At 41.8% G+C, this 26,162-nt stretch overlaps 1 protein-coding gene across 6 annotated transcripts; it reads right to left on the reverse strand.

The window, feature by feature from the left end:
• Positions 1-275: 275 nt before the first annotated feature.
• On the reverse strand, positions 276-26,095 carry GFM2 (GTP dependent ribosome recycling factor mitochondrial 2). Of its 6 annotated transcripts, none has more exons than XM_074932899.1 (22): positions 25,974-26,095; positions 25,271-25,338; positions 25,094-25,176; positions 24,451-24,532; positions 21,698-21,743; positions 20,241-20,338; positions 19,083-19,208; positions 18,603-18,691; positions 10,624-10,712; positions 10,315-10,375; positions 10,034-10,219; positions 7,397-7,477; positions 6,522-6,670; positions 5,843-5,983; positions 5,662-5,761; positions 4,642-4,831; positions 3,205-3,281; positions 2,596-2,734; positions 2,263-2,448; positions 1,733-1,848; positions 1,343-1,525; positions 276-863 (listed from the first exon to the last, which is right to left on the reverse strand). In XM_074932899.1, the coding sequence occupies exons 3-22, from the start codon at positions 25,154-25,156 to the stop codon at positions 738-740; spliced, it is 2,328 nt and encodes a 775-aa protein (XP_074789000.1). In that variant the 5' UTR covers positions 25,157-25,176; positions 25,271-25,338; positions 25,974-26,095; the 3' UTR covers positions 276-737. The 6 variants fall into 6 exon arrangements, with proteins under 6 accessions (XP_074789000.1, XP_074789001.1, XP_074789002.1 ...); XM_074932900.1 differs by having other exon boundaries at positions 25,772-26,095; XM_074932901.1 differs by lacking the exon at positions 25,271-25,338.
• Positions 26,096-26,162: the final 67 nt, after the last annotated feature.

Below are 26,162 nucleotides of genomic sequence, written 5' to 3' on the forward strand. Positions count from 1 at the left end.
ACCAGATAATGGCAAATCAGAACCATTACAGCTTCAATCACTTAAAGGTCAAAAAAAATCCTCTCAACCTACTTCAAGGTGGTAGGTAGGGATCACTGTCCTGGGAAAACTCTGCCTTTATTGTATGTTTTGCACAGATCTTACTCAATTGACAGAAACATCCATTCCACTTAACTTCTACCATTGCTTTAGCAATTACACCCAGTCCTGAACTCTGGTTCAAATTGGTTTCTAACAATACAAGAAGTAATACTTAACAGGTGTACAACTTTAAATGCTTATTAACAATATTCTTTTATTCAGCTAAAAGCAAAGCAAGATACAGACAGCCAGAACTATGAAGTTATTTAATTTATAAACATGAAATTCACAAACTTTACTCACTAAGGTAAGAAACAGTCTTAATGGCACATTAAAGTGCACTTATTGCTCATTTCTATGAAGAGGATTTGCATCATTTCTCATTGCAGGTATCTGTAAGATGAGAACTTTCAAACAAGCAAATTGTGGTTGCATCTCTGGTTCAGCTGCTTTGCAATTACAAGGCTGTGCCAGAAGAACAGAGTCTCTTGAACCTTCCCTTGGACAGTTAAAAGCACAGTCTGCTCATAAAGCTGCTTATTCATCATTTACCATGACCACTTGGTCCCAGAAGAACATACTGGTGTACACAAACAGACTCCTGAAAATATTTAACAGGGAGGACAGCAAATACCTTGTGTTACAGAGTAAAGCAATCACACTAACCCCCTCCTCTGAAGAAGTGCACTTTGCTCTTGACTGTTCAGAGCTTGATAACTGGCAAGCTCCAGAGTGAAGGTTGCTGAGCCTGATGTTAGAGAACGCAAAACTGTTGAGTAGCCCTGGACAAAATGAAGAACATGTTACTCAGTTTAGGATAAAGAAAAGATAAATTAGCACAGAAAGTTGCTTAGGTCATGGAGAGAGAGAGGGAGACAGTCAGAAATATACTAGTAAAAAGCAGAAATGTAGTAGTAGTAGGTTAATTTTTTAATATTACTGTATTGAAAGTACAGTATATGCATGAGTCAACCTAATAATATACTCTTTAAAAAGTATTCTCTTTAAAACCTGTTTTAGTAGTATTTACTATTTATCTGACTTACAGTTGAAAACACTGGTTTAACAATCTGAATCAAAAACACTACTCGATTTGTGGACACTTGCTTCACACCTTCAATAATTAAAGTACAGTTAAACACATTCACTCTAATCTTATTAATCCGTAACAACAAGAAAAGTGAACTTAAGACTAATTTATTTTTAAGCATATAAAAAAAGATCAGATTTGTATTTTACCATTAATAAGATAATCACATACCATTGTTTCTGCTAGTGGAACAGCAGCAACCACAACTCTGTTATCTTGACGACTCTGTATTTCTTGAATACTACCTCTCCGCTGTGCAAGGTCAGTGAGTGCTGCGCTGAGATGATCTTCACTGACTGTGATTTCTAGGTTCATCAAGGGCTCCAGTATTTGTATACCTGCCTTTTTCAAAGCCTACATGGAAGAGAAGGAGAGTTACATTGACTCCTTTTTTCTTTCCCCCAGAAGATTAACCTAAGTACTTGCATAACTCAAGCTAACATACTCTCTCAAATTCTCTCTTTTCAAAAGCTATGAAGTCCCCAGCAAAGGCATTACACTGTCGGAGAAGAATAGTTACTAGATAATTGCGTTCTACAGCAGCTTACAATTTCACTGTACCTTTTGCATGCAACGGGAGACACAGGCTGATACCATTGTGTGAGAGGTGTCAGGATGCACTGTCAGTGATTGCACTGTCACATCAATATCCTGAACTGGGAATCCAAGCAAGGGTCCTAGGGGAAAACAAAAAAAAGAGAAACAGAAAAAAAGGACATTTGTTTTTCAGAATATTAAGACACATGGAAAAAAGTTTCAGGATTAATTTCAAGCCTCTCACTTCCCTCCTTCCTCTCCCCTTCTTCCCCTCCCCTTCCTCTTCCTCCCCTCAAGGGCATGACTACTGGTCTTGTTCCTCATTTTGTGATTTTGTCATTACCTACCTTTGCCAAAAGACACACAGGAATGCTAACCCATACCTTCCTACTTGTTAGAGATTTCAGATTTTCAGAATTTTCCTTTTCTTCTAATGTTAGTATGTACTATCTTTTAGTTTTCAAGCTACCAAGAATTTTTTCCTCCTAGGTACATATTAAATTGCTTCTTACAGAAATGTTAGTCTAGTATAGCTGTCATAGCACTTCCTTTACCTTGAATGCATGAATTCATGATTCCATTTTCTACAGCTCCTTGGAGTTCTTTGGGTAGCACTTCAATGACACTCGCAGCATACTCGATGATGGGTTTTGTCACTGCTCTCTCCCCTAACCTGGGCCTCACTTCTAACTCTGAAGTTACAAAGTGTCGTTTATCTCCTACTGTTCTATCCAATATATCTGCAGGAAAAAAAAAAAAAAAAAAGTGAAAAAAACATTTGAGAAAAAAACCTGATACATAAAATTCATCTGAAGGTTACTCATCATTTAAAGTAAATCAAGCTATAAAACCAAAAACAAGATGTTCCTTCCATACACTGATTTTACCTGTAGCTTGGGCAGCATTTAGGATGGTTTCTCTGTATGCTATCTGAAGAGGTCCCAGATAAGTCTCAATTCCATATTCACGTTTGATTCGGTCGTGAATGATCTCTATATGTAGTTCTCCCATACCACAAAGAATGGTCTAGTAAGAAGAGAGTTAAGAGAGAAGAAGAAAAACATGAAAAATGTAGGTTTTAATACAAACTGTTTAAGCAAGGATTTACACGCTCTTAATAGTCTATTAGAAATATTTCAAATTCTAAGAGAAAACGGGACTGCTTTAGGCTGTCTGATATAAACACCATGTGAGAGAGTAATTATCACTACTGTGACCACTATAGAAAAGGTTATCTTACATTACTTTAAAGACTAATTCAAACTTTTAAAAATACAGAACTGTCAAAAATATGCACCCTCTGCTCTGTAATGCACAAGTGCATAAGGCTCCGTTTTATTTTGTTGCACAGAACTTGGTACATATATGGTATGAACAATTAGAGAGCCCTTTTTATTCAAGAAAATCTCAATGTGTAAATGAACTAACTGAAGGATGGTCTTGACTTTCTAAAATAAAGCTTGGTTATAAGCTGAGCAATAAAAGGTTCATCTTACTTGTCCTGTGTCAGGATCCACCTTCACTTTTAAACTTGGATCTTCACGCTGAAGGCAGCTCAATGCATCATCCAAGTCTGTACATGAATAACAAACATAGTATCTAAAAAGACTTCAGTAGTTTCAGAATCAATGTCTAAACATCACCTTCCTCATAAGGTCAAATCTTATTCTCAGAAGGAATCAAAAGGACCCTAGAGAAGCACAGGTTTTGGCAGTCAGCTTAAATTACCAGCAACTTTGAACTTCTGATTCTCTCCAACAAATGAACTGCACGGTACAGAGTGCTTATTAAAAATACCATTTTCAGTGGATATTTTATACTTGTATGAAGATAGAATGAAACCTGTAAGTGCTTCATCAAGTCAGTAAGAAGTAATGCTCCCTTTTTACAGATAGGAAAAAATAGTCAACTACCTCTTCCATGATTTGCCTAATACTTCAAGATAAGTTCAGCATGAAAAGGTTCAAATGCCAATTTCTTTTTTTCTGGTTTCCCACTACCTTAACTGCTGAGGAAAGCAGCTACAGAATGATAACCTCACAGATGAGACTGCATTTATCTACCTTACAGGCTTTGAAAAAAACCAAAAGAGAACCAACCAAAAAAACCACACAACAAAACATCCAAACCTCCCCAAACTGGAAACATCTTACAACCCAGTGGTTCAGCCTGCAGTCATGTTGCTCCAAATCTGTGTTCTACCTTGTTCGATTCCATCATGCTACACTGGTACTTACCCTTCCTCCTCTTCACCCCCAACCAAGCTCAGCTTCATTTGAATAAAGACAGAGTTTAAAGTATGCATCTCCCAAGAGTGAAATCTATTTCTCTAGTATAAATTCTTGGGAAAGGCAGTAAGATTACCAGTCACACTGCAGGGATGAAGCCTAACTAGACACACAAAAGTCTTGGTAAGTGAAAATTTTACACCGTAGAGTAAAACTTCAAGTGCTGACTGAAAAAAAACAATCCACATTTCAGGTTTATTTGTACTTGAGACATTATGTACCACACATCAGCATGGCTGCAGCAAAACTAAGCATGACAGTAGGAAATGAAAGTGCCTCCATCTCTTATTTTAAAATGAAGTACTACTTTTCCATGAGGAATCAAGTGTCAAGACTGCGAGGAGAGAGTAAGTCAGTATCTCCTTTAAGCAGTTCTTTTCTAGACACAAAACCCAGAAAAGTACTAATACTGCCTGGCCCAGTAATAGCAAAGGGTACTGACAACCATGACCTAAAATGTATTATCTGTGCAAAACACCAAAATGGGCCTTGTTAGATCACTGACTGATGAATTTGTGCAACTCACGTCAATCAGGTGTGCATGGATTGGGAACAAGCCTTGTTCCTTACATAAGAGAATATGGTTTTACCTGAATATCTCTTTTGCAGAATATCTTATCATATTCTTAGGTAGCTATGTTGTACCTTGTTGTTTGGCCACTGAAGGAGGTTCAATTGTACAGAAGAAGACTGGGTCAGGGACCTCAACACCTGCCAGCAAAAGGCTCTCTACATCACTGGTAGACCTCTTCTCTCCCCCAGCATCCCTTCCAGCTCGGCGTGCTGCAGCTACTGCTGAAGCCTTTGATGACACTATGGTATCTCCAGTGGCACTCTATATATAAACATCCAGTGACCCACAAGACAGAGGAGAAGAGGGGATATGAAAAAAAAAAAACAACAAAACCACACACCCTGACCATTTCTCTTCCTCAAAACCACTTGTGCTGAACTCCACTTATTCATAAACATTTACTATAACTTTCTTCAGATAACTAAAATGATCTGGAAGAGGAAAAACCGTGTTCAAATTTAGACTAATATTTCTTTGTCCACTTCACTGCATTTTAAATCTAACTTGCCAGTCAAGATATAAAGTCACAAAGAACAGTATTGGTAAATGAAAATTTGCTTATGCATGCCGAAGTTGGTTACGTCTTAGAAAATATATGCAGATGAGATCTATGCAGCCTGTTCAGACAATAAACCACTGAATTAGTAAGCTAACAGAAGCTAACAGTAAGCATGAGACAAACTTATTTGAACTTAAGCTGTTACTCTTGGGTAACTTATCTGGAACATCACTCTCCTTCCCCACAGGAGGTCCCTCCATGGCATTACATTGCATTTTAAGAGTTAGAATATAAATACAAGTTCAGAACCCTAGTAAAATACACCTTCAGTTTTCAGTCTTTCCATGTAATCAGCACTGCACCTCCCTTTCCACGTAATCAGCACTGCATCTCCCAGGTCAGTTACTCTCACTTGTACACTCTAGTATTTCATTTTAGGAGGAAGTACATGTATTTCAAATAAAGCAAGTTTATATATGTATATAAATACATAATAATCAGTAATCAAGAACACGTCTGAGATACAATATCACAGACGTAGAAAGCACGCTAATGAAACAAGCTCCCTTACAGAATCAGTATTTTTCACTACCTGTTTTAACCCAACAGTAAGGGCAATGTTGCCAGCCATTAGTGATGGTATTTCAGTTTGCTGGTCGGCAAAAGGCAGAAGCAGTCGGCTCATTCTCTCCCTGAAAAGAAAACTCTTGTATTACTCAGGACTTTAACAGACATTCCAGTGTTATACTAAACGACACCTCTATCTTACTCACGTGCAACTTTTGTTAATATTATATACAGCTGATTGAGGTTTCAGAGAACCCGAGTAAACGCGAACGAAAACTAGTGGTCCACGACATTTATCATGGAGAACTTTAAATGCTAGGGCACACAGGTCATCCTTGTACCATTGTCTGCAAAATAAAAAGCACAACAAAAACCGTACTTGCAGAATTAGTCCACTCAAACTCACATTTACCTAAACTGCCACTCACTTAAGAAGCTATGTTTCTTATTGTACTATTGAGAGGCAGATTTTTAAAAATCTTAATTTATACCCAAAAATACTAAGTTCAGCAGTTCCAGCTCCACTAGACGTCATGTGTCTCAGCCAATACTAAAGATGGCTCCTAGACTCTGATTTTGTAAAATGCCAGTATCATCAGATTAAAAATAGTCTTTAGAACTCTATAGTGCAAGCCTGACAACTGGAGATAGATGTATATTTTGCACTGTATAGATGTGTATTTTGGCCAGTTGCACTGGGCAAAGCAGGTTCAGTACTCAAGTGTATATTTATGTCTGCACACTTTTACCGTTATTTAATACCTAAAACCAGTAAACATTAAAACCTTTTAAAAGATATTAATGCTTTGTTAATATTTCTCATTTTCTCCTTTTATGGCTTCCTACTTATTTTTCCTTCTTCCTGATCCTCCTCCTTGTACTTACAGAAACTCATATGAACGCTCATTAGGTGCAGGCAAGTACATAGTAATAGCATCCAATAATGGCTGCACTCCTTTGTTCTTCAGTGCACTGCCACAGAGTACAGGTACTGCTTTCTGAGCCAGTGTTACTCTGCGGATAGCAGACCGTAACTGCAAAAAAAGAAATATTTTCTGTTAACACGTGAACTACTATTTAGCCTTAAATTACATTCCAGATATTAGATATTGCTGACAAATCCCCAGAAGTTAAAAGTATGCTTGCAAATATATCATCACTCATAAACTCCTTTCACTGCTTTTAATGAGCTCCAAACCATAAACCCTAAAACTGCTAAAACAGAAGACGCTGCTTTTCAGATTTCTAAATATTTCATGCAGATCTGCAGCTGTTCTTTTTCTAGCAGTCCTTTTAATTCAGAATGTTGTAACTGACCACTTGCAACATGCAGTGTCTGAAGATCCAATCAATTCATAGTGGTTGAAATGCTACTTTTGTTAGTAAGAATCAGCAGCTCGGACACAAACTGCTCTGACTCTATCTGGAAATTCCATTCACTTTTCTCTAAATGCTTTCACAGCAGCCTAATGAAAAAAAGGCTTTTTTCGAAAGAATGGCCTTTCTGAACAGAGGTACCCTACTTTTAAAGTTGTGCCCAGCATGTCTGAGGATCATAGTGCATGATCACATAAAATTCATATCAAGCTTGAATATACTTTGTCCTAAGTTCACAGTACTATAAATTCACTACAAAAGCTGGTGTGCCTTTTTTGTTGATAAAAATGCTTATCTTCAAAATCCTAATCTGCATGTGCCAACCCAGCCCTTCAGAATAATAGCTAGTAAAAACTTTGTAAGTAATTAAATATAAAAATTACCTTAGCAGCTGGTATTAAGTCAAAATTTTCACTATATTCTCCTAGAACCAGTTCAGCAAATTCATCATCCAGATCTGCAACCTTCAACAGAGTAGGTTTTTTATTATTTGGCATACAGCAGTTTCACAGTTATTTAGGAAATATAGCTAAACAGAGCAGGAACAAAGCCTTGAAAGACATAAGAGACCATAAACTCAAGCCACAGAAAATTATGGAAGGTTTCAAGAAAGGCTGGGGAGCCGGGGGGTGGAAATCAGCTCAAAGCCTGACAAATAAATTAACTACTCTTTAAACCTCATCTCACATACATCCTTGCACTGTCATAGACTCTGGACACCATAAGTGCAGGAAGGCACTTTGCCCCCTCCAGTGGCTATGACAGCAATTGACCAAATACTGTATTAATGACTGATAGCAATCAGAAGTCTAACTAAGCTAATAGTTAAAACATAAGAGATAAAGGAAAGCATTAATTTAATTAAGTGAAAGCAAATTGTGAAAGATGGCTGCTATTTGAACTACTAAAGTTTAGTGTTTCTGACAAGGAGTATTAATAGGATAGAAAGCATACAAAAAAATACTAACACAAGGTTATCTTAATTATCACACTACTGGTCCACCCTTTCCTGCTCCAGAAAGGGCCCAGAAACCAAAAGAAAAAAAACCCAACACTGTTCTTACAAAGCTTTCTATCTGACAATACATTTCTTAAGATAAGCTTAGTAATAACATCCCCATTTAAAACCTGGAAATTTTGAAAATCAGATTGTGTATGTGTTTTACTGAACTCCAAGCAGTATAATAAAATGGATCTCTCTGATTCTAATGTTTCAAAGGAAACCAAAAACCTAGCATCATCTGTTTCTGCACTTGTACAATGTTGTTCGAGGTTGTATAGAGGGCAGCCCTTCCAGCAAAATGGATGGATACCCGAGATAAACATAGTTGTTAGCCTCCCATATTTCTGCTTACAAAAGTATGCATTCAAATGTCACCACTACTACACTTTTACATTGTATAAAAGCAAAACTAATGTAAAAACACCCCACTTTTTATTGGGAGAGAAAACTTGCTTAGTCTCTCTCAAGTAAAACCAACTCTTCCAACATAATTATATAAATTACACAAAATAACATGGGACCTTAAAATGCCAGAAGGAAGAAAAACTATTTGGATTAGTCTGGACAAACTATTTCAAACATTCTGCACTGCTCAACAGGCAAATTATTCTTTTACTCTCATTAATTCTTCCATTCTTAACCCCCTTTAGACTGTTTTCTGTACAAAACCTGGTAGATAAAGTTTCTATTATCTTTCTTATCTTCAGAGTATGACAATTTATGTTATATACAGTTTTCTCATCTCTTCCATGGACTTTCTGGATGGATCTGGAACAAGATTTACAGTGGGATTCAGCTCCCTCTAACACAGTATTTAGTGCCATGTGACCAGCTTGCAACATCCCATCCAGCTTCTAGCTGCCACTCAAGAAGGGTATGGATATCCTGTAAGTTATGGGTCCCATCTGTCAGGCCTCATGTAAATGTCCCAAGTATCTTTTGGCATCTAAGACAGTACAAGATGCTATTTTAGCTAACCAAATGCTAAACCTATGTCTGCTTTCTTCAGTTCCTTCTTTATAAAGCAGAGTATTTTCCATTTTACACAGGGAGTAATACTTCATTTTACGCATGGAGTATTTTCCATTTTACGCAGGGAGTCTAACTCTCCAAGTTCAGCACATTCTGCCATCATGTACTAACATTTCCAATGTGCATTAATTGTCTTTGACAGATGGAAAGAAAATGAAGAAAACTTGACATTAGTTTGATAAGGACAAATGCAGAATCTTGCACCTGGTTCAGAACAAATCCACATGCTGGTGCAGTGGGGATCAACTAGCTAAGAAGCAGCTCTGCAGAAGTCTTCCAGAGGATGCTGCTGGACAAGTAAGCATGAGTCAGCAGTGTCCCCTTCCAGTGACAAAGGTTAACTGCATACCAGACTGCATCAGCAAGAGCATAGCCAGTGGATCAGGGCAGGCAGTTAGTACCCTCTACCATGCACTTTTTAAACTGCATCTAAAACACTGTCTGCTTTTAGGTTTCCCAGCATAAAAGAGACTGACAAACTGTGGGAAGTCCAGTGGAAAACCACTAAGGTGGTTGGAGTGCAGCTGGAGGCCCAGAGAGATGGGTTTGTCTAACTTGGAGAGGCTAAAGGAAGATGCTTACTAAGTCTCTTAGTACTTGAAACTACAGGAAGTCTCTTACTACTTGAAATGGTGGTGGCAGGCCTGCTTCAGGGAAAAGAGAACCAGATTCTTCCCAGAAGTACACAAGGAAAGGACAAGCAGCACCATCTTAGATTACAACATGGGAAATTTCCATAAGGCAAAAAGACATCATGTTTCATTACAAGGATGATCAAGCACTGGGACAGGCTGCCTAGACAGATTGTATCTCCATCTTTAGAGACTTGAAAACTCAACAAGACCTGAGTGACCTCATCTAATGCTTTGCCCTCCTTTGAGCAGGTCACCACAGCAGACACCTCCAGAGGTCCCTTTCAGCCTATTTTTTTCTACTGTTCTAAATGAGGTTTTAAGTATATTATGTATTTACTTTAGAACTTTACTTGTTCTATTAAGGTATTTCTGGCATCCTGGACTTCTTGGAACAGGTTGGGATCATCAGCCTCCAGCAGCAACTTTTGCTCAAAATTTTTTCCATCATCCAAATCAGAAGTAGCTTTCCAAATGATTTGTTCCTTAGTCACAACATCAACCAGTCCTCTGAAGGTCCTGGCTTCCCCAATGGGCACCTGCAAATAGAGTGGAGATTTTAGACAGCTGCAAAAAATTTGAAAAGCAGTTCCATTCAAAAGAAAGCAAATAAACATTTAATTTTTAAGCTTACCTGTAAAAGCAAAGGTTTTGTCTTCAACTTTAGTTTGATACTTTCAACAGCATATGTATAACTATGTAAAACAAACAGATACTAAGTTACACAAAACATAATTACAGTAAAACAGGTTTACCATTCCTTATTTACAGCAAAAATTACTCCTACAATTATACAAAAATATGCATCTGGAAAATCAAATATGTATATATTATGTAAGTATTAACATAATTGCCTTGCTCTATGCTTAACAGAATAACTTGAACTCGATTAGATACACTCTGATGAGGTTTCTAGCAATGATTAAAATAACTGTCTAAATACCTTGCCCTGTTTTTGTCCATCTTGTTCAAAAAGCAAATTCGTGGTATCTGATGTTTGTCTGCTTGTCTCCACACTGTCAGAGTTTGGGCCTAAAGCAAAAGGCAAAACAGAAGCATCAGTGCCGACAGCTGAATTATACACTGTCCAGTACTGCTGAGGAACCTAGTTGAGAGTACAGGAGGGAACTGTGCTGAATGTGCTGTGACAACCCCGTATCTAGCACCATAGCTGAACTCCCAAAGCAGCTTTGCTCATCTCTTCTCTCAGCTGTCATCACCCTCCATACTTCACTACAGGCACAAAGGCATGTGGGCAAGGGAACATGGAGCGAAACTAAGCATTTCAGGGGATACATATGAAAAAAACTCAGTAATGTAGAGACTTAAGATTTTGTTGCCAAGATACTTAAGCACACACAGAACAACATTTCTGTGGCTATACATACAACACCAAAAACTACTGTGGTTTTGCTAGTAATTTGTGTACTGCTGAGAAATTTATGATACACATTTATTTGAAAATTAAAACAAGTATATATGAAAATCAGTTCAGATTCAGAAATAAGTCTCTGTCACAGGCTGTTCATAAACAAGAAACTGTTCATAAAGAGGATGTCTCAAACAACTTGAGTGGGATGCCCTATGGGGGAAAAGCAGAGCAAGCTCTGCGGAGGAGGGGCAGTGGGCTTTTTCTCTCCCCCTCCCTCCTGCCCAGAGACAGAACTTGCATTGCACAGGTACAAGCCAGAGAAAATGAGACCCTTCTGGAAGAACCTACTGCGGATGTGTAAGAAAGACTTTATAAAGGCAACACCCCATGTGTGTCTTTCTCAACCCACCACCTACAGACCAAGCTGGCTACTCTGAGACACCGCGGGATCCACGGGTGGTGATTCCCTTTTTCCTATCCCCTCATCCTCTATTTCCTCTTTCCGCTCTCTCTCTTTCTTACATATATTCGTGTGTATCAGTTCTGTAGGAACTGAATTGTGATCAGTCGTCCTGGTTCAGCTAAGATAGGGTTAAGTTTCCCCAGCAGAGAGGGGGAAGGGATCTCCAGCCGGGTTATTCATACCATGCTGACGTCAGGTCCCGCTCGGGAAGCTTTTTCCTTTGTGGCTTTGGTGACGGGGAGCACGTGATTGAGCTGTCTGTATCCATTGTGATATTTCTCTGTATATCTTTTGTCTTGTTTACTGTTATTACTGTTTATTGTTGTTATCATTGCCACTGTTGTTGTTCAGATTGTTTTATTACACTGTTGTATTAAATTTCTCCTTATTTCAACCTGGGGTTTGTGCCCTACTTGTGTCCAAGGGTGGGGGAGGGACAATGGCAACGTGGTCTCCAGCCCCGGCAGGGCTTAAACCATCACAGCCTTTTTGGTGCACCAATGTGGGGCACAAGAGGGTTGAAATAAGAACCAAAAAGGGACAGACCCTGATCAGCCTGTGTTAGAGCAATCTGTTGGGTGTAATTTTTCTGTTTGTATTCGTACTGTTTGACAAGAAAATGTTTGCAATGCTGGCCCACTTGCTTGTGTGGTGGGGCTGGATTATTCCTTATATCCACTGTGTGTTCCCAGTGCTGGTGTTTGTTGATGGTGGAAAATGTATAAAGGGGATTGTTTTGTCATACTGGCTCCTGACTGCTTATAATGTGTTTGTATCGCTGTGAGGGGGGCGGTGGGCCAGTACCTGTTTGCTGCCTGGGCTTTTGTTAGGGGTCTCACCCCCTCTATGGGTGAGCCAGGGGAAGAGATCCTCTCGGTTCTGAGAGTTTCAACTATCCTTGGAGCCTGCAGGCCAGTGTGATTGTGGCACAATGCTTTCTGAATGCCTGCCTGATTTTGGTTTTGGCCATGCGGCACTTCTCTAACAATAGCAGTGCCCGGAAACCTACCCCGAGGTCAGATAATAGTGAGTGGCAAGGGGTGTGGGAAAAGATGGGCAAAGGCCTGAGTCGGTGGGCACCTCCAATGCTCTGGAATTTCACTCCTGAACAAATGCAGAGCCCTGGTAAGCTGATGGAGTGCTTAGAAAGGGTGTGTTACCAAGCCGGCAAAACCCAGGAGGCACAAATCGCTGCAATGTGTTGGGGACTTGCCCATGCCTACCGTGTCCTCTTTAATACCACCCACTGCCCTCAAGGGGGAGAAAGACCTGCAGGACCTGAGAGTGAACTTACTGGTACAGCAGCAGGGCTGGGGGAACAGGCAGAGCCAGTCTCAGTCCCCTCCACCAGCACAGCAGCTGAGCCAGAGCCAGCCAGTGCCGGTATCAGTCGCCTCGATACAGAAAACAAAATATACCAGAAAGTCAGCTCGCAAAGTGGGGGATGGGGATGAGCCAGGCCCATCACGGGAACAGGAGGAAGGGCCAGAGGTGATGTCTGATCTCTATCCCCGACTGAGCTGCGAGATATGCGGAGAGATTTCAGCCGCCTGGGAGGCGAGCAGATTTGCACCTGGCAGCTCCGATGCTGGGACAATGGAGCCAGTGCTTTTGTGATGGAGGGGAGAGAGGCCAAGCAGCTGGGATCTTTGGCCAAGGATGCTGGCATTGATAGGGAAATAGGGAAACAGACTCAAACCCTCAGCCTTTGGAGGCGACTCCTGCTCAGTGTAAGGGAGAGGCACCCCTACAAGGATGATATCCTATGTCAGATAAGCCAATGGACCAGCATTGAGAAAGGCATCCAGAACCTCAGGGAACTGGCTGTGTTTGAGATGATCTATGGTGATCTGAATGATGAGCAGTCACCCATGGACCCAGATCAGGCCCTTGCACACACCTGATGTGGCGAAAGTTCCCGAAGAGCGCACCAGAAGCACACTCGAAAGCATTGGCAATAGTGTCCTGGTGGACAGACACACAGACTCTGACAGTGGATGGAGTGGTTGGCAAGCTCCGGCAATATGAGGGAAATCTCCCTTCATCTCAACATTCCCTGGTCTCAGCTGTGGAGGAACTGTCTCAGAGGGTCCAGAAAATGGAAGAGGACATGTCCTACACTCCACCTGCACAGGCTGATGTCTCAGCCATTAGAAGTAAACGTTTCCCCACCCAAGAGAAAGGCAGCAGAAGGCACACACCACGAGGCACCCTGTGGTTTTAACTCCGCGACCATGGAGAAAACATGAGGAGGTGGGATGGACAGCCCCCTGCCGCCCTAGCTGCACGAGTAGAGCAGCTGAAAGGGAAGACCATCACAAAAGGGGAGTCCTCCAAGAGGAGCGCAGCTCCAGTGTCCAGTCAGAAATCCCCCAGACAGAACAGAATGGCCAACGTTATGTCTGACCCTCTGGAGGGGACCAGTAAATCATTCTTGCAAGAAGTGAGTGATGATGAGCAGGATTAGAGGGGCCCTGCCTCCAGCCACGTGGAGGAAAGGGATAATGGGATTTACTGGACAGTGTGGATCCGATGGCCTGGCACATCAGACCCACAAGAGGATAAGGCTTTGGTGGACACTGGCGCACAGTGCACCCTGATGCCATCGAGCTACAGTGGGGTTGAATCCATCTGCATCTCTGGAGTGACAGGGGGATCCCAACAGCTGACCCTACTGGAAGCTGAAGTGAGCCTGACTGGGAAGGACTGGCACAAGCACCCCACTGTGACTGGCCCAGATGCCCCGTGCACCCTGGGCATAGACTATCTCAGGAGAGGGGACTTCACAGACCCAAAAGGGTACCGGTGGGCTTTTGGTGTAGCTGCCCTGGAGGAGGTTGAACAGTTGCCCACCTCACCCGGCCCCTCAGAGGATCCCTCAGTGGTGGGGCGGCTTAAGGTTGAGGAGCAGCGAGTGCCGACTGCTACCAGGACGGTGCACCGGCGGCAGTACTGCACCGACCGAGATTCCCTGGTCCCCATCCATCAGCTGATCCATCAACTAGAAAGCCAGAAGGTGATCAGCAAAACTCACTCACCCTTCAACAGCCCTGTATGGCCAGTGAGAAAGCCTAATGGCGAATGGAGGCTGACTGTGGACTACCGTGGCCTGAATGAAGTTACGCCAGCAATGAGTGCTGCAGTGCCGGACATGCTGGAGCTCCAGTATGAACTGGAGTCGAAGGCAGCCAAGTGGTACGCCACGATTGACATTGCTAACGCGTTCTTCTCCATTCCGATAGCGCCAGAGTGCAGGCCACAGTTTGCGTTCACTGGGAGAGGCATCCAGTACACCTGGAATCGATTGCCCCAGGGGTGGAACCACAGCTCCACCATTTGCCATGGACTGGTCCATACTGCACTGGAGAAAGGTGGGGCTCCAGAACACCTGCAGCACATTGATGACATCATTGTATGGGGGGACACAGCTGAGGAAGTCTTTGAGAAAGGGAAGAAGATAATTGAAATCCTCCTGAAGGCTGGCTTTGCCATTAAGCAAAAGAAAAGTTAAGGGGCCTGCAAGGGAAATTCAATTCCTAGGAATAAAATGGCAAGATGGGCGTCGCCACATCCCAATGGAGGTGATAAACAAGATAACAGCCATGGCCCCACCAACCTCTAAAAAGGAGACTCAGTCTTTCCTGGGCGCTGTGGGGTTCTGGAGGATGCACATCCCCAACTACAGCCTGACTGGGAGCCCTCTCTACCACGTAACCCGTAAGAAGAACGATTTTGAATGGGGCCCTGAGCAACAACAATCCTTTGAACAGATTAAGCAGGAGATTGCCCAAGCAGGAGCCCTCGGGCCAGTCCGGGAAGGGCAGGAGGTTAAGAACATGCTCTACACCGCAGCCGGGGAGAATGGCCCTACCTGGAGCCTCTGGCAGAGAGCACCTGGGGAAACCCGAGGCCGACCTCCAGGCTTTTGGAGCCGGGGATACAAAGGCTCTGAAGCTAATTATACACCAACTGAGATACTGGCAGCGTAGGAAGGAGTTCGGGCTGCCTCAGAAGTGGTCGGCACTGAAACACAGCTCCTCCTGGCACCCCGACTGCCAGTGCTGGGGTGGATGTTCAAAGGAAAGGCCTCCTCCACGCATCATGCAACTGATGCCACGTGGAGTAAATGGGTTGTGTTGATAATAAAACGGGCTCGAATAGGGAACCCCAGCCGCCCAGGAATACTAGAGGTGATCACGAACTGGCCAGAGAGCAAAGATTCCGGGATGTCACCAGAACAGGAGGTGACACGTGCTAAGGAGGCCCCACCATATAACGAGCTGCCGGATGAGGAGAAACGATATGCCCTGTTCACTGATGGGTCTTGTCGCGTTGTGGGAAAACATCGACGATGGAAGGCTGCTGTGTGGAGTCCCACACGACGGGTCACTGCAGCTGCTGAGGGACAGGATGAATCGAGCCAGTTCGCAGAGGTGAAAGCCATCCAGCTTGCTTTGGATATTGCTGAGTGGGAAAAGTGGCCGAGGCTCTACCTCTACACCGACTCGTGGGCAGTGGCGAATACCCTGTGGAAATGGCTGCAGCAATGGAAGCAGAACAACTGGCAACGTAAGGGTAAAACCGTCTGGGCTGCTGAAGTATGGCAGGACATTGCAGCCTGTGTGGAAAACCTCGTTGTGAAGGTGCGCCGTGTGGATGCCCATGTACCCAAGAGTCGGGCCACTGATGAACATCGACACAACCAGCAGGCAGAACAAGCTGCTAAGATCGGAGTGGCTCAGGTGGACTTGGACTGGCAGCGCAAAGGTGAACTGTTCATAGCCCGGTGGGCCCATGAGACCTCGGGCCACCAAGGTAGAGATGCAACATACAGGTGGGCTCGAGATCAAGGGGTGGACCTCACCATTGACACCATTGCAGAGATCATCCACGGATGTGAGACGTGTGCTGCAATCAAACATGCCAAGCGGGTGAAGCCCCAGCGAAATGGAGAGCGATGGCTGAAATACAGATATGGAGAGGCCTGGCAGATCGACTACATCACACTGCCACAGACCCGCCACAGGAAGCGCCACGTGCTCACAATGGTGGAAGTAACCACTGGATGGCTGGAAACTTACCCAGCGCCCCACGCCACCACCCGGAACACCATCCTGGGCCTTGAAACCCAAGTCCTGTGGCGACACGGCACTCCAGAGAGAACTGAGTCAGACAACGGGACCCACTTCCGAAACAACCTCATAAATGCCTGGGCAGAAGAACACGGCATTGAGTGGGTCTGCCATATCCCCTACCACGCACCAGCCTCTGGGAAGATCGAGCGCTACAATGGACTGTTAAAAACCACACTGAAAGCACTGGGAGGTGGGACCTTCAAAGACTGGGACATGCATCTAGCAAAGGCCACCTGGCTAGTCAACACAAGAGGATCTGCCAGTCGAGCTGGCCCGGCTCAGTCAAAACCTCCACGTGCTGTAGATGGGGATAAAGTCCCTGTGGTGCACATGAGGAATATATTGGGAAAAATGGTCTGGTTTAGTCCTGTGCCAGGCAAAGGCAAAGGCAAACCCATCCACAGGATTGCTTTTGCCCAAGGACCTGGGTGCACTTGGTGGGTGATGCAGGACAATGGAGAGGTCCGATGCGTACCACAGGGGGACTTGATTCTGGATGAGAACATGCCGTGAATTATGCTGTGCCTTTGTAAATTGTTATTTTGTTATTGTTAAGTGCTAAATGGCAGCTGGACATGACACAGATGGTATAGAATAAAGGGGTGGATTATGTCCTGGTTCAGCTAGGATAAAGTTAAGTTTCCCCAGCAGAGAGAGACGGGGAAGGGATCTCCAGGCGGGTTATTCATACCATGCTGGCGTCAGGTCCCACGCGGGAAGCTTTTTCCTTTGTGGCTTTGGTGATGGGGAGCATGCGATCGAGCTGTCTGTAACCACTGTGTTATTTCTCTGTATATCTTTTGTCTTGTTATTGCTGTTTATTGTTGTTATCATTGCTACTGTTGTTGTTCAGATTGCTTATTACACTGTTGTATTAAATTTCTCCTTATTTCAACCTGGGGTTTGTGCCCTACTTGTGTCCAAGGGTGGGGGAGGGACAATGGCAACGTGGTCTCCGGTCCCGGCAGGGCTTAAAACCATCACATCAGTTGATCCTTGATGGGTTATTAGGAAAACAGTCTCACCCCAAATGTTCACCAGTTGATTGTTGCCAAATTGTCTCCATTCACTCTTTGATGTGGTCAGTTAATAAAGTCACCAGTACAATTGTTCCTCTCAGCTCACCCTGCCTCTGTAACTAGTGGAGACTGGCTCTTCCACCCAGCATGCAGGCTCTCGGGGAATTGAAAAGATTCACCCCCCTTGTAACCCACCACGTGGGATGAGACAGTCTCTTACCAACACATTGAAATAATACAAGAATTTCCTACCTGGTTTTAGAAAAAAACAACCACAAGCAGATCTAATTGTTTTGTTGTTGAGGGTGGGGGCTGTTACTCATTCAGGCACATATATGATGGTACCTAAATGCTTTCCAATAGGAAGTTAAATAATGTGATTCATGCTGAGTTCTCTCAGCTCCGATCTATAAAAAAGGTATGTCCCATGGAACACAGTGATTTCGCAACACGTAGCATTTCTACAGGATTGAACTACTCAAATATTTCATGCTATAAAGTCAAATTCCAGCCTGTCTCTATCTTTTGCGCACTATGCCCCAAATAGCATATTAAATAGGCTGTTGCGGGGAGAAGAAACTGGATGCAAATTACTTTTCTATGTGAAATCTGAAAATGAGACATGAACAGATATTCATTTCTTTCCACTGGTGGAGCTAGCCAGAAGCACTCACCTCAATCAACATTATTAAAGGACAGCAACAAAACAACAAAAAAACCCCAGATTTCAATGGGAATCCCACTTACTTGTCTCATTACCATGGCAATTCCTGTACACTACAGTACTTGAAATTAAATGCTCAGCTTCCTGAAGCTGAATTTTGATCAAAGCATCAAAAGAGATAATACAGAGCAACATCTCTGTATTATTATTATTTTTGTCTGATTAAAGTCATCAGACAAAAAACCCCCACGTCTACCAGTTATTTTTACCTCAACGCCAGCTGAAGCATCAAACACTGCTATTGCTCCATCCAGGACTCTCAAACAACGCTCAACTTCCACTGTAAAGTCCACATGACCTACAAAACAATCTTCCCTTTATACCATCATAACTCAAGTAGGCAGTATCAACAGGTCTTTTTTTTTTTTTAAATCATGTCAAAACAACCCTGTCTTCACTTGCAGAGAAACTTGAAACATACAAGACTGTTACATTGTAGTCCCAGAACTGAGAGCAACTTAGTATGGAAATGTGTAAGCTGACTTGAAACAAGACAGACTAGGCAGCAACAATAATTAGTCAAAGCTGAAGAGAGCTTAGTATAGGCCTTTATACTGCTGCAATTCAACCAGTTTTAAATATTGTACCATATTTAAATTTAATAATTAATATTTAAAACTAAGGCTTACATTCTATGACAACCCACCTCACTCTCCCCTAATAATGCAAGTACCACTAAAGTGTTGTACCTGGGGTGTCAATCAGATTGATCCTGTAGTCCTTCCAGTCAAACGTAACAGCAGCAGACTGAATGGTAATACCACGTTCTCGCTCTTGTACCATAAAATCTGTCACCGTGTCCCCATCATCAACATCTGTAAACAGGAAGCAGGATTACAGTTTGGTAGGTAAATAATTGAAAAGATGAACTTGGAATACAGATGCTGAGATTTAGAAATACTGTCCCTTTTATATATGTATAAACTATGAAAACTACGCTTTTTCGGAAACTGGTAACATCACCTCATTTACCCAGGCTCCCTTTCCAGGAAACAAATGCTCTGTAAGTCAAAGACAAGCAACTCCAACAACCTCCTTATTGTTCTTAATCCTAGTAATACCATGAGAAACTTAAAAACTAAAGCAAAGTCCAAAATCATAAACAAACTACAGGTTTTTTTTAAAAAATGGCTGCGCTCATTGTATGGAATGTGACAGACATTTTAAAACTTAGATTAAAAGGCAATGAAGTGAAAACAATTTAAATAAAAAAAAACAACACAAGAAAACCCAAACTAAACAAGAAGTTGGGTTTTGCTTGTGCTTTATTTTGGGTATTTTTTTAATAAAAAGAGAAGCAGTTACAAATTTTTAGACAAGCAGGCCACCAAGTTCAACTACTCCACAAGCCTAACATCTTTTACCATTTTCATACACAGTAGAGAACAGGAAATTAAATTTAAAAGGTAGCATAAATGGAAGCTGCTGTGACCCTTTCAATCTTGAAGAATTCTGTGAGAGTTGGGATGCAAGGAATTCTTCCTGTGCTGTGGATTTCAAAAGAAATGGTTAATTTTTGTTAATCTGGTTTCTTTACAGGTTAAAAGAAAACTGAAGAAACAGCTTTACCAGAACAGCCAATCAGCAACAAGTATAACAAGGAGAACCTCTAGTTAACTGTTAAACAAATCAATGCTCTAAAAGAAAAAAATGAACCTATGACCTCTCAAAGTACAATGCCTTAGAATGTAATGGAATGTGCATTAAAATTTCATTATATTGCAGCACAACTTTGGAATCACTGGCTTCTAGGCTAAGTATTCCACCATCAATCTCTAACTGCACTGCATGTTACTGTACACTATTAAATCTCTCAAACTTACTGAAATACAAAAAATATTTCTAACCTCCAAGTGTTCTTATGTATCCAGAATAATACAGCATTCTCTCAGTTGTTGTAGTTTTCCCTGCATCAATGTGGGCCATAATGCCAATGTTTCGGATTCTGCATAAAGCAAAAACATTGCTTTTACTGTGGTAATGTTTTAGTTCAGTGATATTGTTATTTGTATAAACAATTAATATTCACTGAGAATAGCATACCAGATGAATAATATTTTTCCTCTGTTGTATATCTGATATAGTGTACAGTCTGATACTGAAGTACATTAGTACTCAGGAGTTTTGGAACAGGCTTCTGTGCTTCACTTCAGCGGAAGGCCACTTCTTGGTCCCATTCTCACCCATCTGCCTCCCTCACAGACCGAATCAGCCCCTCCATTCTCTTGTCCATCCCAATCCCTAACCCCTGGTGCCTGAACCAATCTATAGCATATATACCCTTTACACCCCAAATACAGCACCCACGTTTCCATGAAGTCATCCTTGATTCTGTTCAGTCAAATCTTCCTTTCTGAAGTGCCTCACCAACAGCTTCCAAAACTGCTTCACTAGCTCTGCGCATCACAGGCTTGAGATCAGGCCCCATATATCACACCAGCTGAATTCATGCTTGAAACAGAAGTAATCTTCCAAATCAACTTCACCAACAAGCCATTCCTTTGGCAGCTCAGCTCCTAATTACCTTGCTCTCATTACAAAGGCCTTTGTCTAGCACAGCTGACTGTTCCCATAAACACAAAGTATATGGCCCTGCCCACAGTGGTGGTCTAGTTGCCAAGACATCCCTTCCCCCTCATTCAGCTCCCGAAACCACCATGAATTTGGAGTTCCTCTAGGAGCCCGTTTTGGTTCTGATGATGTAAACAAGAGACAGTCCAAGAACCTCTCTGACACCAATAACTGTTTGTCCTGGTTCAGCTAGGATAGGGTTAAGTTTCCCCAGCAGAGAGAGAGGGGGAAGGGATCTACAGCCGGGTTATTCATACCATGCTGAGGTCAGGTCCAGGGGTGGAAACCTTTTTTACTTTCTCTTTGGCTTTTTGGTGGCGGGACACACACGTTGGGTTTGTTCCCTGACCATTTGCGGTATTTCTCTGTATATCGTTTGTCTTGCTTACTGTTATTGCTGTTTATTGTTGTTATCATTGCTACTGTTGTTATTCAGATTGTTTATCACATTGTTGTATTAAATTTCTTCTTATTTTAGCCTGGGTTTCTGCCTCACTGCCAGCCCGACCAGCTGAGGGTGGGGGAGGAGCAACAGCAACGTGCTCTCTGGTCCCGGCAGGGCTTAAACCCCCACACTGTTCTATATTGAAAATTCAGAAAGGTAAAAGTACTATAATTTAGAACATGCACATGAACTATGCACGTGATGGGTATACCAACAACCCATGACTTTTTATCATACCAATTGCTCTCACTGCCAGTTACACCCAAAAAATAAGGTAGCATGACATACCTGGATATATGAGGATTAATGACAGAACGCAGAGACTTAACATCTCCTGGAAACAAACAAAACAAAACAACAATTTGTAAGACTGATCCTAATGCAGAAATAATAGAGTTTAACAAAATTAAATATATTTAAGAACACTCCTAAAAAACAAAAAAGAAAAAGATTCAGAAGGACTCATGACAATCCATAATCTCTAGAAGCTCAAATTTCTAAAGATATCTACTTAATTTTCAATAAATATCTCTCTCTCGTAGAAAAAAAAAAAAAAGAGAATATCTTCAAAACAGCTGTAATTTAGAAACAACAGGAAAAAGCCATGGAAAAGTATCATTAGCACAGTAAAATCTTACTCTGCAGAAGCAATAAAAAAATGTGCCACAGTTCAAGACAACTGTGACAACTGTTCAACAACAATAATGTGAACTGGCTATTATGATACCAAATTTCAGAAGTAATTTCACCTTTAAACACAGAAGCCAGACAGCATAATTCTCAGGGTGAAAATGCAAACTGACCTAGGCTAAGAAAACATGGGACAGAGGAGTTTTAAATGTGTATCTCTAGAAAGGTATTTCCTCTCTCACACCCTATTTAGTTGAAAATAAGCTGCCAAGCTAAATTTTCATGAAACTAATCCATAATTTGATTACTCAAGCCATTTAAATTGTGTTTCAGGAACTCACTTTCCTAGCACTTTATCTTTGACAGGCCAAACAGAATTCAACAATATTAAAACTAACATTCTTTCACCATCTACAGATCATCCGTCTTACCAGAAAGACATTAAAGAAGCATATTACAGGTTAATGGCTCCACAAGGGGAAAGACTGATCTTAAGAGAAACAAGGCAGCAGGCTGGAAATTCACCACCACACACCACGACCCCATCCCCCCCCCCAAAAAAGAACTCCAACTAACACTGGCTTTTTCTCCCCAGTTTCTTAAAATAACCCACAAAGTAACACATTAGTATGTTTGAGATTTCTTGCTCGTCTATACCACAGTATCTTTTTGTCTACGGAATGAACTTTTGCATCCATGTGACACACTGAGATATTTAGCACAGCAAAACCAGAGATAAATGCAGTAGACAGCAAGGACATTGCATAGATGGTAAGTATTGGAAGTGTGGGAAAAGTAAAACAGAAAAATCTATAAAACACACATTTCCTTGACACAGGGTGCCCAGAACAAGCGCAGGATGGGATGGAGGTCCAGCGATTTGTGTTTGTCGTGGTGCCATGGAGGAATGCAAAGCAAGGTGGAGGCCGTGTGGTCCCATTCTTCCACTTACCTCGAGGGATGTTTTTTTCAATAGCCTGTCGACCTTGTCTCTCATCCTCCCTCTTTTCCCACAAAAACCAGTGTACCCCTCGCACCAAGGAATGTGCTGTGTTGTTACTCAAAAGATAATGGTTTGACTGCAGTCCCACCCACTCACACATACACACTAAAATAAATACTACCCTGAGTTTGTATCTAACTTGGAGAGATGATAATCCAACACCAGACTGGAGGGACAGATCAACGGGTTTGTGCTCCTCATCCCCACCCAGAAGGGACACCTTTTGGTAAGATTTGAGCCCTCAGCTATGCTGAGTGATTACCCAGGAATTAAGTGTGTTTGTGATTGCAATTGTTTTTCTTTTTGTGTAGTGCTATATTGCCAAACTGCAGTTTGTGCATTTATCGTAGGTGTGCATTTTTTGTCGCACAAAAATAAACTGTACTATTCACACATCTGACGTCAGACCTATAGTGATGACCAATAAACCATACTATTTGTGAACCTGACTACTTCTCTTAAATGCAACCGGACCTACAGCCTATGGGCTGTTTGTGTATCTGGTGTCAGGCCTATGGTTACGGCCCCAGTTGGCATACCTATTAAGACATAAATCCAGCCACCCTAGCCCCTCTGATCTCTGAGGACTGGCTAGAATGCAAGGGGATTCATCTCTTAACAAATGAATCTCCCCCCTTAAATGCAACAACAGACAACGAGACAGAAACAGTAATAAGTAGCAACAGAGACTGCGGTGACATTAGCAACTGAGCAGGTGTTCCTAGGTACATAACTGGAGGTTAAAGACTTTTGCTAGGATATACAGTGCTGAATCCATTAATATTTTTTTTTTTTTTTTAAAAAAGAGAAGTTGGTGATCCCCCAGTTACTAATATTTTCTTCCTGTCTCCATCGTGATGTAGAAAAGCGGCTCTGACTCCCAATGCTACCTTATATCAATCATTTTCCATTCAATCTCAGCGTGGCTACTCAAAAGTCAGCAAAAGTTCCTTTTAACTGAAATTTTTTTTGAGGTATCTTATTCTTTTTACTCTCTTTTATCCAGGACCCACAAAGAAAATACACTAATGATAACTTTAAAATTCTATTTAATCAGATTCCTGCCTTTCTCACCTTGTCCAACATGCTGGCTACCATCAGTTACTTGATAACCAATTAATACTTCAGGCAACTAGACAGGGGTTCCAGCACATTTCACAACTGACCTGTCTTCTTACATATCTGTAATAGTTTTCTTATTTGCTAAAGGCTCTATGCAATACATGCACTGAGAAAAGAGCAGCACTACAAAACACTTATTTTCAGACCTTGAACCTTTTAACTGCTCTGTTTGCGTATCATACAAAAAATTCTATAAGTAATGGCAAAAAATGAAACACAATTTAGAAAGTATTCTTACTTATTTTTAGAGTAATTCTTATATTAAAAGAATAATTTAAACTTATACCTGGTGAACTGTAGCTTCTTACACTGCAGTTTTGCTGTGTCACACTTATGACTCTCATTTTTGTCTTCCTGAAATACACACACTTAAAGGAAAACATATAATGCAGAATATTTATCATTAAAAATTATTATTTATATATATATAACTGATTATCTTTATACAGCTACATTTTTGACAGTTGTAGAAAACTAAACTGAAAAAAATACCTACAGGGACTGATAAAGTTGTTAGATATTTATGTTATCTCAAAACACCAGCTATTTGGAAGAAGTATGAAGATGGTAGCACTGAGGTTTAAACCAAGTCCATTCCCAGTATTATTTGGGAAGTCCAGTAAAAATCTATGATAGCACCAAAAAACATGTTGTCAATATACATTATATTTTAAACACATTATTTGTGTAAATAATATAAATGTAACAATGACAAATGTTAGGTAAAATCACAGATAACTAAGAGTTTACATAAAAACTACAAATTCAACTTCCACATTCTGACTTATGTGGAGTCCAGTTCCAATGTGAAAATATGTCTTCTGTTTGGATTTCAATTTTTAAAGGAAAGAAGAAAAAGGTTTACTCAAAGTGACTCAAGTATTTATTTTGCTTATAAACTAAGTATCAAAATGTGGGAAAAAGCTTACCTCATTGCACAGACTTGATGACTTCAATGTGTTCACCAAAAATTTTCTCCTAATTCTCAACATTTCAGCTCCTGTCTCTATCCCTGTTAAGGCAAGCAAATATTGTACAAAACATTTATGACAAGAGACAGATAGGTAACTATATTACTTCCACAGAAATCAATCATGAAACTTAACTGGTTTTCAAGTTAGATGAGGTTAGTATTTTTCAGGTTACTGCTTTTCAGACTAGATCGGTGTCAGATCTGTAACAATAATGTTATTAAACCTTAAAAATGTAACATAAATGCATGCCCACAAACACTAAATGTATTTCTCAAAAAAATCTGCAAGCAGTAAAGGAGAAAAATTAACGTCAGAGTTTACACTCACGTTCAGATAATCTCTAGAGTACCAATTACCAAGCAGCAAAGCATAAATAGCTCTGCTGATTTTGAAGGAGAAAGGGGGACAGGGAAAAGTACGTATTTGGAACAGAAATAAAAAACAATATTAAATGAGTTTTTAAGCATCGCCAAAAGCACTTCGACACAAAGCCCAAGTGCAAAAACTTCAAACGCATTATTATGGTATGCCGGCTGCTGCTTATTTAAGGAGACACCAATACTCCGCTGCGGTGGTTTTATGGTTCGTGTAGAGGTTCACAATAAGTCAAAAGAAGTTTGTATGCAGGCTCACTTCTAGCCCCCCATGAGCCACACGCCCGTTTCGTAGCGCCGCCGCCGCACTCTGCTGGCCAGGACAGCAGGACTGGAGCGGTGCCCTTCACTCTGCCCGTCACAAGGCACCGATCCCCGCCTCGCCAGAGGCCTAGGCCTTGGCAGCCGCTCCCCGCCGGCGCTCCGCAAACGGACGCTGCCCTCCCTGCCGTGTCACGAACCGCTGGCACGTTACTCCTCCGGCCTCCGCGTTATCTTCTGCACCCGGAGGAAGAGCTTTAACAAGGCCAGGTCTGGGCTTGCGACGCTGTCCCCGCGGTCGCCCCGGCCGCCGCAGCCTCCATGCGGCCGGAAGGGGCGCTCGCTCTTCCTGTCCCGGTCGGCCCCAACACTACCCGCCCCGTGTTCCG

The sequence above is a fragment of the Athene noctua genome, chromosome Z, assembly GCF_965140245.1.
Source record: "Athene noctua chromosome Z, bAthNoc1.hap1.1, whole genome shotgun sequence".
NCBI classification, from domain to species: domain Eukaryota; kingdom Metazoa; phylum Chordata; class Aves; order Strigiformes; family Strigidae; genus Athene; species Athene noctua.